General features: G+C 45.1%; 1 protein-coding gene across 5 annotated transcripts in view; it reads left to right on the top strand.

Annotated features, from left to right (window-relative positions):
• Positions 1 to 272: 272 nt before the first annotated feature.
• The window catches only part of arhgef4 (Rho guanine nucleotide exchange factor (GEF) 4), an 83,806-nt gene continuing 66,583 nt past the window's right edge, over positions 273 to 17,495 (top strand). For 3 of the 5 annotated variants that reach the window (XM_032504352.1, XM_032504351.1, XM_032504350.1), the window contains exons 1-3: positions 7,800 to 10,852; positions 13,112 to 13,384; positions 13,791 to 13,917. In XM_032504352.1, the coding sequence (XP_032360243.1) occupies positions 8,066 to 10,852; positions 13,112 to 13,384; positions 13,791 to 13,917 (3,187 nt within the window). In that variant the 5' untranslated portion in view covers positions 7,800 to 8,065. Of the gene's footprint in view, positions 279 to 7,799; positions 10,853 to 13,111; positions 13,385 to 13,790; positions 13,918 to 17,495 lie in introns of those variants that run through there. The other 2 variants (XM_032504354.1, XM_032504353.1) reach the window with 2 other exon arrangements.

The raw sequence follows: 17,495 nt of genomic DNA, 5'->3' as shown, positions 1-17,495 counted from the left end.
AGCTAAGCCATACGCTACAGGGGTCGTTGCGAACGAGTCATCTAGTGGTTTTACCGGAGGGTCGACGCCGACATCCGGGAACTGTTGCCATTTACCTGCATGGACAGCAGACTTTCCCTTAAGTTACGGGCTAATACTAGCAGTAGCTAACGTCGTCGGCAGAACGCTGAACAAGACATTTTTAGCCGATCGTAATGTTCCAATTGACATTGATGAAGTGAAAACACACAGTAAGAAGGCAAGATGAAAACACAGACAACAGCCAAAAGCAAGTTCTGGTTTATTTTAATGTCACCGTGCCATGGCCTCTGTTCTGATTGGAAGGTTGGTCTGTAGCCACGCCTTAAAAAATCCCCTGCCTTAAAATGTATTAAAATGAATGGGACCTTTTATTTACTAAATGAATATCATGCTGTAATGAAGAAGACTTGAAACTAGCAAATGACTCTAAAGAAACAGACTTCCTTTTGGAGCCTGTGGAGTTGTCAACTGCCGGAAATGAGATAGAATGCAAGATTAGCCCACTTCCACTTTGGCTTCACTTTTAAGACCCGGAAGCGTTGTTATTTTTACAGTCTCTTTAAAAGTCTTTAGGACCAAAGGGTGTTTTGTAAGCTGCAGTTCTGATTTTGGCCACTGTGCCAAAATCACAGCACAGCTCAGTGCTGTACCTCTCAGCTTCCCTTGAATTTTTATTTAACATCAGCTGATCCTCATAGCAGAGTTTTGGTTTTACAGTGGCGTATCACATTTTACCCCAGGGACTCTCCAACACCCCCCCTCCCCCACTTTACTCTACGTAGCCTCCAGCATAGAGATCAGGTTCCGCATCCTCCTCTCTGCTGAGATGCAAGACTGTAGGTGACAATTGGGGGGGGATGACCTTAGAGGGAGGGGCAAGGAGCGGTGGTGATGGGGGGGGGGGGAGCAGGGTAGACAGAGAGGTGAGGTGAGACAGAAGGAGAGAAAGTGAGAAGGGAGTAGTTGTCAGTCTGCCAACACTATCCACTGTCAGACAGAGGTAGTGTGTGGTGTGTGTGTGTGTGTGTGTGTGTGTGTGTGGTGTGTGTGTGTGTGTGTGTGTGTGTGTGTGTGTGTGTGTGGCTTTTTAGTGTTTAGTGTAAAGTATCCTCATGAATAATTGATGCTGGCCAGATGTCAGTCACTTACTAATGTGTATGTAAGCCTACACAATGAAACCATCAGATCAGTTTTTATTGGGGTGGGGTAGACGTCAGGTTCAGTACCAGGTGTGGTGGGAATCCAGGCTCCGTCACAGCCGGGGCAGAAGAACGAGGAATATTCTGTCTTTGGAGAAGAGAAAGATTAGCCTTCTTAGTGTGCAATATATGTGGGCGTGTGTGTATGTGTGAACTCGTGGAGCCCTGCCGGGACAATAGCCAGCTGTTCTCGGGGCCCTGACACACCAGCGTGACCGCAGCACCCACGTCCACATTCCCTCCATGCTGGGTGTGGGTGGGGTCTCCAGGCCGTCAGAACGAAGCACTGGCTCTGTGGAGCCTTAGGATGCCGGGGCAGCAGTTGAAAGGCAGAGAGAGAAAGAAGAGAGAGACAAGGGTCTGGAAGATGGAAACCTAGGTCAAAGACTCATCTGAAGGTATCCTGTGTTGTGTGGTGTGTGTGGTGTGTGTGTGTGGTGGTGTGTGTGTGTGTGTGTGTGTGTGTGTGTGTGTGTGTGTGTGTGTGTGTGGTGTGTGTTGCGTCATTTATAGCAATTGTTGTGTCTAGTAGGAGAAAAGCCAGTACTAGTAATAGAAGGTTCATGTGAGGTCATAAGTTTATTAAAATAGGTTTTTTTTTTGTGTTCCTGAAGGACAACAGCGATGTCCACGGTGAATCTCCTACTTGGACAATGTAGTATTATCTTAATTCAAATGGCCGGTTCAACATAAACATATGGACATATCTGGCAATTGAACAAACAAGTCATGGTGTCGTATTTCCTGAGAGGTGTCATAAATTAATATATTGTGTTAACATTCCATAACACCAAACTAAGGATTGTTTCTTGGCTGTGCGGTCTTTCAGTTTGACTTGTTGTTCACTGAGCTGTCAGCGAACCATGGTGTAGTGATTAAAATGGAGGAGATGTACTTCTTATCACTTTAAGCATTCATCCAGTTCAGTTTGCCTGTTGGTACTGAACTAGAACTGACTGTGTACTCGGAGACCAGGGAGTGTGTTTGTGTGTACAAGGGTTTACTTCACAAGCTCATGTATGTTTGGGTTGTCTTAACTCCGTCTGGGACTTATGCAGCCCTCTGAGGTCAGACGCAGTTCATCTTCAAGGGCCGCACCACTGCAGTTCTCCATGAATGGTTTCTCCCTGCGAGATAGTAGACTTCTATTTACCAAATGCAGTCATTGGCAAACAATGGTCCGGCCCGTTGCCTGTGTACTGCTTCCTAAAGTCTTCTCAACACAGTGAAGTTGGCAGGTGTATAGGGCTATGAACAGAGCGCCGGGCAGACGGATTAACTATTTGTCGAGAAATAGTTCCGATCTGATACATCTGTACATGATCAGAGTTGCTGCAAGCTGAAAGGATCTGATAATGTGACGTATTTCGTTAGTTTCACGCACCTGGTTGTCCTGCTGACCACAACACCATATTCCAGTATTCTTCCAATGTAGTCAGGAATAACCAGAAATGTACTCTCCATGTTTTGTTGGCCCAGGGGTCTCCTGAAGCAGCAGACGTGTACTGGGGGGCCAGAAGGGCTGCGGCGATCGCCAATACAAAAACCCAGGTGTGGGAGGAATTAAGGAGGTATTGTCGAAGAACTTTTGGTTGGCATGCCATTTGCCGTTGCAGGACCAACAAGCTGCAACCTGGGGTTTCTCAAAACCTGAACTAAGCCTTGTGAGGCTTTGGGACTTCTTGCATTCACTACTGTGTTTTCAAAACCGCAACATTTTAAATACACATTGTTAGTATAGATTTACATGTATTCCAAGTCTTCCTGAAAACAATACTCTCATGCCCCTATGTGAACTGGAATAGTTGCTGGCCGCTTTCATTATCCCTTCTCTCTATTCTTGCTGCAAAGTTGCCTTCCAGGTGTTGGGGGACAAAGTCCATTGTCATGTATAAAAATGCGCATTTAAGTTGGGCTCAAGCTATTTCTTCTTCTAAATGTCCTCTTAATGTTTCCTTGGACACAAAGGAGATTTTGATCGGCCTATACCTTAAAATCTGCCCGGATCGGCCCTTATGCTTTCCTTCGGATTGGCTCCCTAGTTTTCTGGCTCGAATGGCACAGTAAATAATTTCAAATCATAAAACGGTATGCAGAAAAGCAGCAAATGGCAAAAAATGCCCCACTATGTTATCTGAAACTCTTCAGTATGCATGTTGGTACAGACCAGCTGTGAAATGAGAACTTCCATTTTCCATTTAACTGAGTTGTTGGTTCTGTAGAGCATATCGGAGTCAGCTTGGTGCTCAGGCAGAAGTGCAGGGTCCGCCTGGTACAGGGAATAACAACATGGACCATGGGCATGCTTGGATTACTGGTAAAACGTTGTGGTGCTGGGCCTCAACCAGCCACGCCACTATCTGCTAGAAAGGGAGCTCTGCTAAGCCTGTAAGCTTCTTAAGACTCTCACCTTTTAATTAACAGCTCTTTGGCTTTGGTCCCGCCCATTGGACTGAGTTGGATAAGTTCATGTATTACTGTTTTAGCTGAAGCTTCTCCCATCACCTGGGCAACATGGAATCTGTGGACGCAGATTTTCTGCATTTAAAAAACATTTAAAATTTGGGCCTGGTTATTACCATGGTCAACACTGATATGTACACTAATGATAGACAGAACATGAACTTGTTGGAGCAATGGCCCAATTTGAAACCTATCCTAAATTTACTTTGTTGTCCCTTTGTCCGAAATTTGAGGGATAAACAGCAGAGCTGCTAAGGTTTGTTTCTGTACATTTTTTATTGTACACATGATGATTTGTGCTGGGACCAGTAATCGCTGGTTTAATTTAAAGCAGAGCTGTAGTCAAGTCTAAGACAGGACCAGGAATAGTCAAGACCGAGTCCAAAGAGGTCCAAGTAAAGACCTAAGAGACAGTCAAGATCTTAGAAACAAGGGGTCAAATTAGGCCACATTATTTACTTAAAATATGAAATGGAAATGTTCCCAATCTTAAACTTATTACTTTAGTCCTGGAGAATTCATAGTACAAAGTCCTCGCTGACAATCTGTCTGTGGCCTAAATAAAAACTGATTGACACCTGACGATGGAGCCATGACGCAGCCCGGCGTATACCAGGCCACCGATCTCCATGCCTGTCCTAGATGGATGGTCACGCTTCATCAGTGGTTTTGTTTTGAAGGAGGAAGTTACTTTAGAACAAAAGATATATAAAACTTTTAAGGACTTTTTTTGTGAATGATAAATGTATTGTAAATAAATAAATGTTCTTCCTTAAAATACAGGGGGCATAAGTATACACACCCCTATGTTAAATTCCCATAGAGGCAGGCACATGTTTACTATTAAAGGCCAGTTACTTCATGGATCCAGGATACTACGCATCCTGAGGAAGTTCCCTTGCTTTTTGAATTCCTCTTTTTAATCAACTTTAGCCAGGGTGTGTGAACTTTCTCAAGCCACTATATGTGTGTGTGTGTGTGTTGTGTGTGTGTGTGTGTGTGTGGTGTGTGTGTGTGTGTAGTTGGTGTTTGGGTTGTAATGTGGATTGTGTGTGGTTGTGTGGTGTGTTGTGTTGTTGTTGGATGGTTGTGTTGGTTTGTCTGGGTGGTTGTGTACAGCACACCCACCACCAATTGGTAACGTAATTGCGTAATGAAAAACGGCGTTACTTAACATGCTCATTCAGCCCATGGTGCTGTTTGTTCTAAGGAATCACGTGTGTACTAGACTGTCTTGGAGGTTGATTGTCCATCCTGCATGCCCAAAGTGACCACTGATTTGATAGCGGTCTATGTCCTGTATGGAACAGAGACCGGTACGCGTTGGGTTGGTTAGTCCTCGTGCTGTAGAGGACATATCTGATGCTTAACAGGAGTTGGCTTTCCTGGTACATATTGGCTTCAAGCTTTCTGTAGGCAGTCATGGGAGTGGGGGGGGCGGGGGGAGAAAGGGGTGCATCTGTCGTCTAAGACTCTGAGATCTTAGCTGGCACGATTTGACGATCATGGAAGATAAACACAAAGACAAAGGAAGAAGAGTGCGGAGGGAAGCTCCGGGCATGTAGTATCAGGAAAGAGGAGACCCTGCAACTGTGTGTGTGTGTGTTTGTGTGCGTTTGTGTGCGTGTGTGTGTGTGTGTGTGTGTGTGTGTGTGTATGAACTTTGTGGTTATGTATGTGGGACGCCATGGGAACAGTGCTGAGCTGGTTTGCTGCTCGCCTATGTGCTCTGGTGCTGGATACAGCTGATGCATTCAAGCGCTGGAGAGTAAGTAAGACTGAAATTGTAGGATTTTAATTAGGGATTGTGCATGTACCAGAGACACTTTGAACTATATGTATAAGTAGCAACAATATGGATATATCTTCTTGTTTTGTTTTGGCCTGTGTACTACGGTAATTGGGTCCAAATTGTAATTGTAATGTGCTTTTTGGTTCATGAGATGCTTTAATTCAACAATAAGCAGTTATTAGGCAAATGTTTCCCACCTTAGAAGTCCAAACTCTACTCCATGACACTGTACTAGGGCTGTTGGAACTCATTTTTATTATTTTTATTTATATATTTTTATTTTATTGTTGAGGCTAAGAACCTGCTTCCAAATACATGCATATGTCCTAAAACAATATAATTCACTTTTTGAAAAATGTATAGGTAATAGCCAAAATATAATTTATAATTCATATTTCTTTACACAAAATGCAGGAGAATTCAAAGTTTAATTTGACTTTAAAAACAAACTAACTTGCCTTACAAATGACTGAAATGATTTATTTGTTGACTTTGACAGAGGGACGTTTGAACAGTTTATATTTGAACAGTTTATATTACTGGAAGTGACTAGAACGATGGGTACTTTTTAAGTATTGTATATCTTTAGGACTAGCTCACCCTCTTCTTTACTGTCTCCACAGCCCCAGGATGCCCTTGAACACCCCCCACACCTCTCTGAAGGATTAGGCTTAGAGGAGGGGGATTTGGGTGCTGACTCCCTGGAATGGTGCGAGAGAGGCCCAGGAGGGTTGGACACATGTGATTTTGGCCTGGACCGTGAGGACTCTCTGGATTCCCTGCTGGGACTAGAAGGCACCTACCTTGGTCGGCGAACAGCCGGCAGCACTTTCTGCACTGGGCAAAGAAAAGCCCGACGCAGAGAGTCAGCGACCGCCAAGGACGACCACAGAGATACCACAGAGACTTATGTTGGACGATTTGGATGTGGCCGAAGGAGGAAAAGCCCAGAGAACCACGTGGACCCTAATATTCCCTCGAAGCTCAGCACTAGAGACCTGCACTCAGTTCATATTCGACCCCGTCCAAGTACAGAGGAACTAAAACGGGACTTGCATCAAGAACAGTCTGGTTTACAGGCTGTTTGCACAGAAACTCAAGTCCAGGGCAGCACTGAGCCATACAGTTTACATGTACACACCCAACACAACACAGACACCTTTACCAAGAAGGTAAATAGTCCAGCAGACGCTCAGGAAGTGACGTTGCATACACAACCTGCAGAAAACCACACCAACAGACTGAATGAATCTACAGACTCAGAAACATGTGTGATACATGTGGATACCACAGAGGACAAGAAGCTACCGCAGCGAATCGCACTTGAACCTAACACGCGGTTACAGACAGGGAGCACACATAGAGAAAGTGAAGAGACAACAGACAGAATAAGAGTAGACGTCTGTAATGTTCAGGATGTAGAAGTGAAGAATGTTGAACAACTCCGCGCTTGCTCTCTCGAGTTTAACCCCCGTTCAAATAGATGCAGTAGTGACTGTACTGAAAGACATCACAGACAGAAGGAAAATTTAGAGCACCAGGATGTAGTCCGCAAAGACAAAGACATACAGGCTCTAAAAGGGCACGAGGACAGAAGGGACTTGTGCAAGAGTGTCGGGACACATTTTAATAGATCACATCACAAAATAGAGACTCATTATAAAGACAACGCACGCATTGCTCATACTCATTTTGCTGATCTATTAAATGCAGAAACAGATGACGCTACACCAACACCCTCTGCGTCTGAGACAAAACACACAGACTCTCAGTTAATTACAGACATTTTTGTAACAAGTCCAAACATCACAGAAGCACATGGCGCAAAGACAAATAGCATGTCACATAACACAAAGTCAGCTAAGCTCAGAGACACACTCGACACGGTCAATACATTGGCTCACAAGGTGGACATTTGCTGTTCTCAAGCTTTGTGTGAAGAGAGCTCCAACAAAGGGCCGTCACTGATCCGCCCTCAGGTTTGTACAATTGAGACAAAGCCCCGGGATAAGGGAGGGGTGTCGGGTGTCTGCTTCCAGACGGAGCAGTTTGGGTGTGCTGGTACTACAACAGAGGGGACCACGCCATCTGGGAGAGTAAATGAATTATGTTCCTCCATCACGTTTTCCACAGAGACCGCATCCTCTTTTCTCTTAGATACCTGTGCTACGGTTCCGAAGGTTTCTCCGCTAGCCTCACCTGTCCCGTTGGCGGACTCGGACCGGGAGGCGCTTGCTGAGAGGCAACCGGATCAAACACAAAGTGCAAGGTTACAAACATGGCAAGTTCCAGGTCAAACCCAGGATTTATTCCCTCATCACTTGGATCAGGGGGGTGCTACCATAGAAATACTCAGTCATAGGCAGTTCCATTCTGTGGACACGCTTTCAGAGAGGGCACAGCCTGGCTCTGTAGAACCAGGATCTGACTCAGCTCAAATCCAGTCTGACACTGGGAAGGATCCTGGAAACCATTTGCCTCATCGCCAATTCTCAAATAATCTGTTGCTTATTTCTGGCAACCAAGGAGCAGAGGAAACCTCCCCTCTGTTATCAGAGAACTTTGGAGGAGAGAGGAGGGGGGAAGGATCATGGGCTCTCTTCTCCGGAAAAACCAAGAACAGGAGGTGGAGGGCAGTCATGTTTATCATCACCAGGAAGAAATTGTGGAAGCAGTAAGCAAAGCCAATCTCTTACAGTCACAACTTGGCACAATAGAGCTTTCTGAGCACATAGAGCTGAGAGTAGGGCCAAAAGAAACACCCAGTGATCCAGATGCCTACTTTACTCAGCATGTGCCTAATAGGACAGGAACGTCATCCCCCTCTCCTGCTGCTGCTGAGTCCACACAGGACAGTAGCGGAGGACACCCAGGCATAGCTCAAAGGGCCATTTCTCTGACAAACATACAAACTGCTGTCAGCAGCATTTCTAGCAATTGTAAGCACGTTCTAAAGATCCCTAAGCCTCCATGTAGCCTGACCGCTCCTGTTTCTCTGCTCTCAGACTCCAACAATAACACCAAGGCCAGTACAAACAGGGTGGGGAGAGGGGAGGGTTTAGGGTGTACGTCACAGGAAGCCCCGAGCAACTACGAATGTAATGAGAGTATCAATCGTCCTGTGGTTGAACCATCAACAAATGTGACCTCTGACCCCTCGAAAGATGTAGACAAGCCCCAGGAAGATTCAGAGTTGCTCCTGTCTTCACTGGACCACGAAGCCAACTGCAGCAGTCAGGACACTGAATCTGTGCTAGGGGAAAGCAGGGCCAGCCACAGCCATTCAAGCCCCGCTCATGCAGACCAGCTAGAAGATCTGAAGACCGAGAAGATTATTGAAGATAAAACTGTTGTAAGTCTAAGGTTCAACTGCTCTCATCCAGAAAGAAGTGAAGGCCTTCAATCTTTAGTGTCACGTTCAGAGAGCAGAGGCCTATTAATGGACAGTGAATTTAAAGCGAGAGAAGGGCACTACTGTAGCCAGCCAGAGGATCACAGCTTACCTAATAGGAGAAGAGGCAACTTATCCAAATTGTTTGAGGAATATACTCCGGCTGAAGAGTGTAGAGACCCTACGCCGGTCAGATTGACAGCTCCACAGCAGGAGGTGAGGGTAGTAAGGTACTCGCACCCTGATGTTAGCCACAACCTGCTTGCTGTCAGTTGTTTAGAGCCAATTTTGGAGACTGAGCGTTCACTGGAAAACTACGGCACAACAGAGGATGATTTAAAAATAGAAACAAAGATAGACTATGAGGTTATGGTGCCTGCTAAAGACGTTGGGGGGGATATTGCTAACCTTTCAGGGGACATCTCCAGCCCCAAGAGTCAACACCACCAGCCTGAAATGGAAGAAGAATCTCTGACAGCTGCTGAGTTAGAACCTGAGGTCAACCCAGCAACACCTGTTCTATGTGGTAGAGATGAAAGGCACTCCAGACCTAACACGGTTGCCTACGATGCTGTTTCTTCCACCTCAGCTAGCAGCAACTGCGACGAGTTGGACGACCCTCACTTTGACATTTCTGCCAGAAGTGCCAACCTTGACAAAACGACCAAGAGAAGCAAAACAAAAGGCACCCAGACAGGGAATAAAGGCTCTAAGTTTTCCGTCTTTGCTAAAATGCCTTCTTTTAGGAAGGCTAAGGGCTCAAAAGGTTCTAAAAGTGATGAGTGCCCCCAGGAATCATCAGATGGGGGAGGTGAGGGCCCTCTGTCTGGGGAAGGGCCACATAGGGACAACTCAGACGACGAGGTTTTTGTCAAAGGTGACATCCTGAATCAAACCGCTCACCAGGCGTTGTCCTCATCGCATTGCGAGATAGAAGAGGACTGTGGCTTTTACCCCTCGACCCCCGACACTCGCCATGGCCATCAGCCAGTCAGCCAAGGGAGTAGTGGGGAGGGTAACGGGGGACCCAGCCCAGATAACCCCCTCCTCAGGCAAGTCCAGTCACCCAATGGACAGACCTACAAGAGGAGCAAGAGCAACGACAGTTTAAACATCCGCATGCGCTTTGCACAAGCACACAAGTCCATTTCCAGCCTGTTTGAGTCCCGGTCGATGGATAAGGAGAATGAGGAGCAGCCCACAGTGGGCATTGATGTGGATTCTGCTGCAGCCAAGCAATCCAGGAGGAAGCCAAAAAGGACCAAGGAGGCTGAGCTGCTGAAAAGAACTCATTCATTGCCAGATGAGGAATGTAGCAACGCGGCTTCTGGCCGGGGCTGTGGAGATTTAACGTCCTCTCCACCGCTGGACAGGCTCAGCAGTCCAGGGTCACCATCCTCCCTCAGAGCCCTTCGCCACACTGATCCCATCACCAAGCGGGGAGTTCCACACGGTAGTGGAAAGGAAAACCCCCATGGGTGGAAATCTGAGGGCCAGAGAAGAAAATGTTCACCGAATGGTGTACCTACCACACTGTGTGTGTCCGGCCCACTTCCATTTTTAGCCTCTGCAGTCCCACAGCCCCATCACACCAGTCCTGTTTCACCTTTAAGTTCCTGCGCAGTAGGCACCCTTACTCATCAGCTTCCGCCATCCTGCACCAGGTCTCACCCAGTGGCCAGCGAGGGTTTGACTAAGAGCCCCCTACGGCCAATGAGCCCGAAACCCAACAGTCCTAGGCCAGCGGCTCAGCGTAAAATCTTTTACTACCCTCACTCAGCAAGGACCAGTACTGTCTGCCCTATCCTTCTGGGCCAGTCGGTCAGCATGGAGGGATTAACGGACCCCCCCGAGAGACCTAAGACCCTGAAACCCTCAGCCAGCCCTCTGGGTCTCAGCCTCAGCCCTCTGGATGCAGCTGAATGCAGAATAGACAGCCAATCACACGTCAGCCTGTATGCCATCGGCTCTATCAACGAATTAGAGGTAAGAAAAGTCTGTTTGTCACCACAGGGACATGAAAAAAATGTTCTACTGAAATTATGATCTTTAATAAGTACAGATGTTTTACTGGGTTCTTATTCAAATGTGTGCACGTGTAAATGTTGTAAATGCACTACTTTTTTGGAGGTTAAATATCACCCTAAAGCTGAATAGATGAAACGGGCCTTGTTCATGCCTCAATTAAGATGCCAATGGAGTTCCAGCTCCCTGGGAAAAGTGTTTCATCCCCTCCTTCAACTCACACACACACTAACTCTGGCTCGCAATGAATAGTGGGGTGAAAAAAAAAAACAGCACCAGTTAATCTCTTGCTCTGCAGATGATGGTGTTTGTGTGTGTTAGGGTGGTTGCCAGTGTATCTGTCAGTATCTGGGTTAGGACAGAGAACAAGTCTCTCTTTCTCTGTGGCGCTCTGTGAACCAGATGAAGAGGAGGAGAGAAAACAGCAGCGTCAACTCTTTCTCCCTCTCGGCCCCCAGCAGTGCGGTAGATTTCCATTCTGTGAGTTAGCTGGTTACCATCACACACCCCCACCCCCCCCCCACCCCTTCGCCAGTTCCTACAATAGTCCTGTGATACACAGCCAGAGCAGGATTACTTGAGGACCAGCCCCCCCTTGTGGCATCCTCTCACTTGATGTTCAATTTAACAAAAGAAATGTCCCACTGCCTGATTTTGACAATCTGGCAGTTCCTTTTTGATGTTTACATCTCAACACACCTCTAAAGAGACATTGAAAGGGCAGAGGCTGCTTTGTGTACCTACATACAAGCTTAGGTTCCCTCCAGCGTTACACAGTTAATGAGAACAGCTGACTAGTGACATAACTAAGCAGCTAATGTAAATTACGTGTCTGTCCTGTCATGCCTTTGACACTTTCACTGATGCCACTTTAAAAAGACCTGAACGACTGCTCAGACATTCCAAAAAATGCATACACTTTCAGTGTTGATGTAGGCAGTGGCACAGTGAAATCAAGGAGAGATTCAAGCTGTGGCACAGAAGAGCAGGAGAGTTCACTTCACTAAGCACGCCATGTATCTCAGCGTCAGTGGGATTTGACACAGAAAAAAAAAGTAATATGTTCCCTTTTTCCATTTCAGTCCTTTACATATTTGTCCATATCATTGTTCCAGTACATTTATTCTGTATATTGTATGTGATTAAAATTGTAGAACCATATGGAACAGGCTACTTTGTAATGTACAGTAACATATTAATTTCTACTGGAATATATAATGCAAAAAAAGTTGATGGGAAAATAGTGGATATTGGAAGAGAGTCATGACACTAGATTCGCTAAATTTCAATGGTTTGATGTACTTTCATTGTGTACACGGTCACAGGTTTAAACCTTGCTGTGTGATCAACATTGTAAAGTACAACACAATGACACTGTAATAGACCCTGAAACTGGATGTTGGGGTCGACTAACCAGCTGTGTTCCAGCGAATGGAAGCGCCTGTAGTACAAGATCCATGCTCATGTCAGATCATACACACTAGGGCTGCACGATGCGACGGAAATAAGCAATACGCGGTAACGTTGAGTATCGCAGTAACGATTTACTTGTGATAAATAAACCGGTATTGCAGTGTTCTCTGTTCTGCTGCTTTCAGTATTCTACTAATTAAAAACCAAAGAAAGGAAATCATTGCCAACGTTTTTATTTAAACAAACTGAACGTTGAGTTGAACATAAACGGCAGCGCTGAAACAAGAGCAACATTTTAACCCTTGTGTTGTCTTCCCGTTGACCATGCGACTTTTAGATTTGTTTTGGCTCAAAATTTAAAATTTAAACATTTTTGACACTTTTGTCAATTTTTGCATTTTTTAAAATTTTATTCAAATGCTATAAAATTGAATAAAGCACCTACATTCAATCCAAAGTTGTGTACTGATCATTTATTTTACAAACAAATTTCTGATGTATATGAAATTTGACCCGAGGACAACGTTAAAGTGCAGTTTTCTACTGATAATCTTTCAACTAACACAAAAAATAATTTGCGATGTGTCGCAGTCATCCAATAGATTAACTACGCAAGTTGATATTGTGTTAATGACAAAAAAAAAAATATATATATATATATACAGTAGTGCAGCCCTTATACAAATACAAACACATTCCAGGTAAATGTAGCCACCGCACTGTACCTGGGGGACAAAAAGGGGGGGGGTGGAGGAATCGGTATAGAAAATGTGACCGTGACTAACCAATTAACTGTGCACTCACAAGGGTACACAGACCGAGGGCCGCCCCGCGAGCCAGTCCAGAACAAGAAGGCTGTTGGGGGAGAAGTGCGAGGGGAAGGCCTCGGTGGTTCTCGCTGGGCTGAGGACTGGCTGCTGGGTGGACCTGGGCCCCGATGGAGGCGGCCGGCAGCCGAGGCCAAAGTTTTCAGACGACCTCTGGATTGAAGAGCGAAAGAAATACCAACGCAAACTGGCCCGAGCTATCAGGGGGAGCCTGGGCCAACTCAACACACTGTTATGCGAAGACGTGGACAAAGTAAGATGTGGCCACAGCGCCACGAGCCGCCAAAGCAAAAGATCCAAAACCTTGGAAGTCTTTGTGATGCTCATCTTCTCCCTTCTCTGCCTCGCTTCTGAGTTTCTGTTCCTCCTGGACAGTCTGTTTTCTCTCTGGTGGCTTCTGACAGTTTTTTCTTGGACATGAAGCCTGCCATCACTTCACTTTCTGTTTCAAGCATGGCCTCCTAGTTTCCACTCTTCTGCACCATTCATTCATGCATGCCCATCCATCTTGTATTCTTTTCTTCTCAGTTATATAGATGAGTGATTGTCGTTTTTTACGGGTTTATGTCTAGTTCATCATTAGCAGACGAATGAATGTCGGTGGTAATATCAGTGATTTGAAGAAAAAGAAAAAAAGAATCCCCCTTTTATTCCCACAGACTGATGCTGGAGTTATCTTGGGGCCCATTGAAGCCTTCCGGGGGATGCCCCTCAAATCCCACTGCTTTTCTCAGAGCACCCCCATCGGTCTTGACTGCCTGGGCTGGAGAAGACACATCTACTCCTGTAAGTACCTACTCTGGTTAAGTCTCCTGCATTTTAGATGCCGCTCTTATTCAGATTCACCTGGGGTGGTTGATTGGTTCCAGGGGCTGGTGGAACATTGGAGCCGGACATTTTTTTTTTGGTTGCTAGATAAAAGTGTGTGTGCGCTGTGCGCAGCCTCAAATTTCTCGTCTAAAAGCCAATCCAACACTTTAACAGGAGGAGGTGAGTGACCTGCCTCAGTTTATTTTATCATGTTACTCTATTGCTACCCCACAGGCTGACGATCATTATTAAATGATTTAACGTCAGTGAATCAATGTTGAGTTTGTGCTGGGTGTATCTGGAACTGAGTCACTAGCTTACATGTTGCATGTGCTGTACCCACAAACACGTTGCACTAAATGGATATGCAGACCTTTTATTGCTTAAAACTGCTGCCGGCAACACCAGAAAACCTCAGTGAACTACGCAGCCTCGTAACCTTTTGGCTGAGGCTGGCATTAGAACCACAGAACCACAGAACCAGTGCAGTACCTCATTTCCCCTGCTGGCTGCAGTAACTTCTCACTGTAAAGCAACATTTACAACGTCCCTCTTACCATACAGATGCATCTTGAGACAGAGAGAGGAAAGACACTTCTACATTATCGGACTATCAGACCCATCTCACTGAATCACATCAGCCCTGTAAATCACGTGACCTTTCTTTCTAATTCTTCAACGTTGTCTATCATGTTGCCTGATTTTAGTACCACTACTGAAACTATATTGTTTGATACATCGGTATGAGCGCATTGTTTTACAAAAAAGTATTTTTAATTTAACACAAAAGCCAAACACATGGCTGTTTAATATTGTCTTACCAGCCAAACAAGAGCTTTGCCTTAATCTTGTTGTTGTTGCCAAATGTAACAAGACAATGAACCTAACCTATGAGTGCAAATTTCGACACACTCGTTCCTGCCTTTTACATGCTGTGGTTTTACATTTATCTGATAGCATGCCTCTTTTCCACTTAACTGCTGCTGTACCATCAGATCCGGTTTTGAGCCTAAAACTCTTTTCTTTGATCTACTTTCCTTCCTTTTTAGTTAAGTAAAAAGCCCTAAAGGTCTGTCAGTGTTATGAGATTATTTCAACAACTTCTACTTTAGATCTCTTTTTTTAAGCATTTAGCAGAGTTTGGGGCAAATCTCCGTGCACAAAGTGTTTTTATCTCCAGTAGAAGAACTAATCTTTGTTTAAACTAACACGCCCAAACAGCACATCTCATCAACATTCTGGAATACTGGGCGTAAACGGGAGGCAGTGTGTATAATCCGCCTGTTGCTGGTAGTTGCCATGGTAACATGTGTAGCTTAGTCTCAGAGTGTATATAACCTATAGGACCAAATCAGGCAGCAAAACATTTGCGCCAGTGTCGGTGTTGCCAAAGGTCTTTGTTTGTGGCCGTTGAGACAGCATCACAACCTCGCAGACTCCAAACCGAAACGGGTCAGAAGTTTCTCCAAATGGCTCCGGTTTAGGGGCTCGGAAAAGCCAGAGCAGGGGGAATGAGAAGGTGAAAACCGAGAGCAGTGGGAATGAGAGGGGGAAATGCCAGAGCAGGGGGGAATGAGAGGGGGAAACATAGCAAAAGATATTAATTTTTAAACCAAAACTTAGCAATGTGAATGTAGACTCTGAAAAGATGCTGGAGTTCCGGGCCGGATGACAAACAATCAAAGAAAAACCCTCTTTGGAAAAGTCCAGATTTAATACCATCTGAAATCTGGAAGGCCTACAATCGCAAGGAAGACTTCCTTGAAATGGTGCATTTCTCCACTTCTAAAAAAGAAAAAGAAAAAAGGAGGTCTCATCCCTATATTGATCTTGACATATTGAATATGACATCAAATGCGACGTTAACGGCAGCAACCCCAGACCGCTCGGTGTACCTGATAAACTGGTAACTAAGTCCTCTGGGTGCATAAGTGCGGCTGGATGAGCGATCAGACTGGCTATCATGTCAAAGTGTCTGTACACCTCTCACAGGGAGCTCAGTGCTCTTGCTGCAGATGTCCTCAGTGTAATTAGATTTGTTGGACTAAATTGAATTGTCAGCCGAATCATGAGGCCGCTGCAGTGCTACCTCACTGAATGGGACCGCACACACAAAGCCACTTTAATCTTTTTACACGGGTCTATGCTTCATCATTCTGAACCCCAGCAGAGCAGACTAAATCTGTACAGTGATACATCTCTTTTTCTCATGTAATCTCCTCTACGGTGGTTTCATTAGGCTGAAATCCAACACCCCCGATAGCAATGGTGGCTCGATCTTGAGAAGTCAGTCAGCTGTTAGCCTGAGGTGCACGGCTTTAGATTAGCTTGTTCATTGACTCTGATTCAACCATGACAGAGCTTTGGGCAACACTGGCTTTGGACTGCATATTAAATATGGCACTGGCAAAGTTGTATAGACGGAATTTAAATGTATGCAATGGAAAAGATTTTATTAAAGCTTTAGTGCGTAACTCTTTTACATTAAAGAACGTCCGTTACGTTGAAGCCAATGCCAAATGAGTTGCTCCAAAGCTAATTAAGACTCTCCGCTCCACACAACTCTCTCTGTGTTTCTCAATATGGTTATGTTCAGGAGATTGTGTGTGTGTTGTGTGTGTGTGTGTTGTGTGTGTGTGTGTGTGTGTGTGTGTGTGGTGTGTGTGTGTGTGTGTGTGTGTGTGTGGTGTGTGTGTGTGTGTGTGTGTGTGTGTGGTGTGTGTGTGTGTGTGTGTGTGTGTGTGTGTGTGTGTGTGTGTGTGTGTGTGATATTCAAAGTCCAGGTAAAGCAAAATCTGTGATTTCTTCATAATCACATTATAAATTGTATAAATACAAGCAGAATAGCCATCACTTGGACACCCGGATAGCTCAGTGGGTAGAGCGGGCGCCCATATACGGAGGTTTACTCCTCGACATGACTCTGACCCGCGGCCCTTCGCTGCATGTCATCCCCCCTCTCGGCTGTCCTGTCAGTGAGGGCCTAGAAATGCCCACAAAAATAATCTTTAAAAAAAAAAAGAAAAGGAAAAAAAAGAGAATAGCCGTCACTTACCTTTTTAGTCTTTCAACCTGAGTCAGCGGTACTTTTTCCCTGTTACCTCTACTAGGATCCATCTTTGCATATAGTTTTGGTATGAAGGGTCTAGATTTGGAGATATTACAGAACACGTTGTCACGTTGTTTGTACAAAGTGACAATCTCTCAAAGCTGGGGAGGATGGAGAGCATCTTATCAGAGTAGAGGCATTAATCAACAACAAATTAAAAACAATTTGAACTTTTTATTAGCATAAGCAAAAATGCAAATAGTTCACTGGCACTAGCTTGTCAAATAGGAATGCTTGCTGATTGTATTGACCTATGATAATTACCTACAGGGACCCAAAATAGACTCAAGCTATTTTTAAGCCTCCACCACAGGCTTTGGGGAGTTGGGATTTTTCACGACATTTTTTGGTTTTGGTCCCCCTTTATGTCAATCTGGAGGTTTTATGATTTCTCGTGCCTACAAGTAATTCAGATCCTTTACTTAAGTAAAAGTACTAATACCAC

Source organism: Etheostoma spectabile, chromosome 22 (assembly GCF_008692095.1).
Source record: "Etheostoma spectabile isolate EspeVRDwgs_2016 chromosome 22, UIUC_Espe_1.0, whole genome shotgun sequence".
NCBI lineage: Eukaryota > Metazoa > Chordata > Actinopteri > Perciformes > Percidae > Etheostoma > Etheostoma spectabile.
This window is presented reverse-complemented; position numbering and strand designations above follow the sequence as displayed.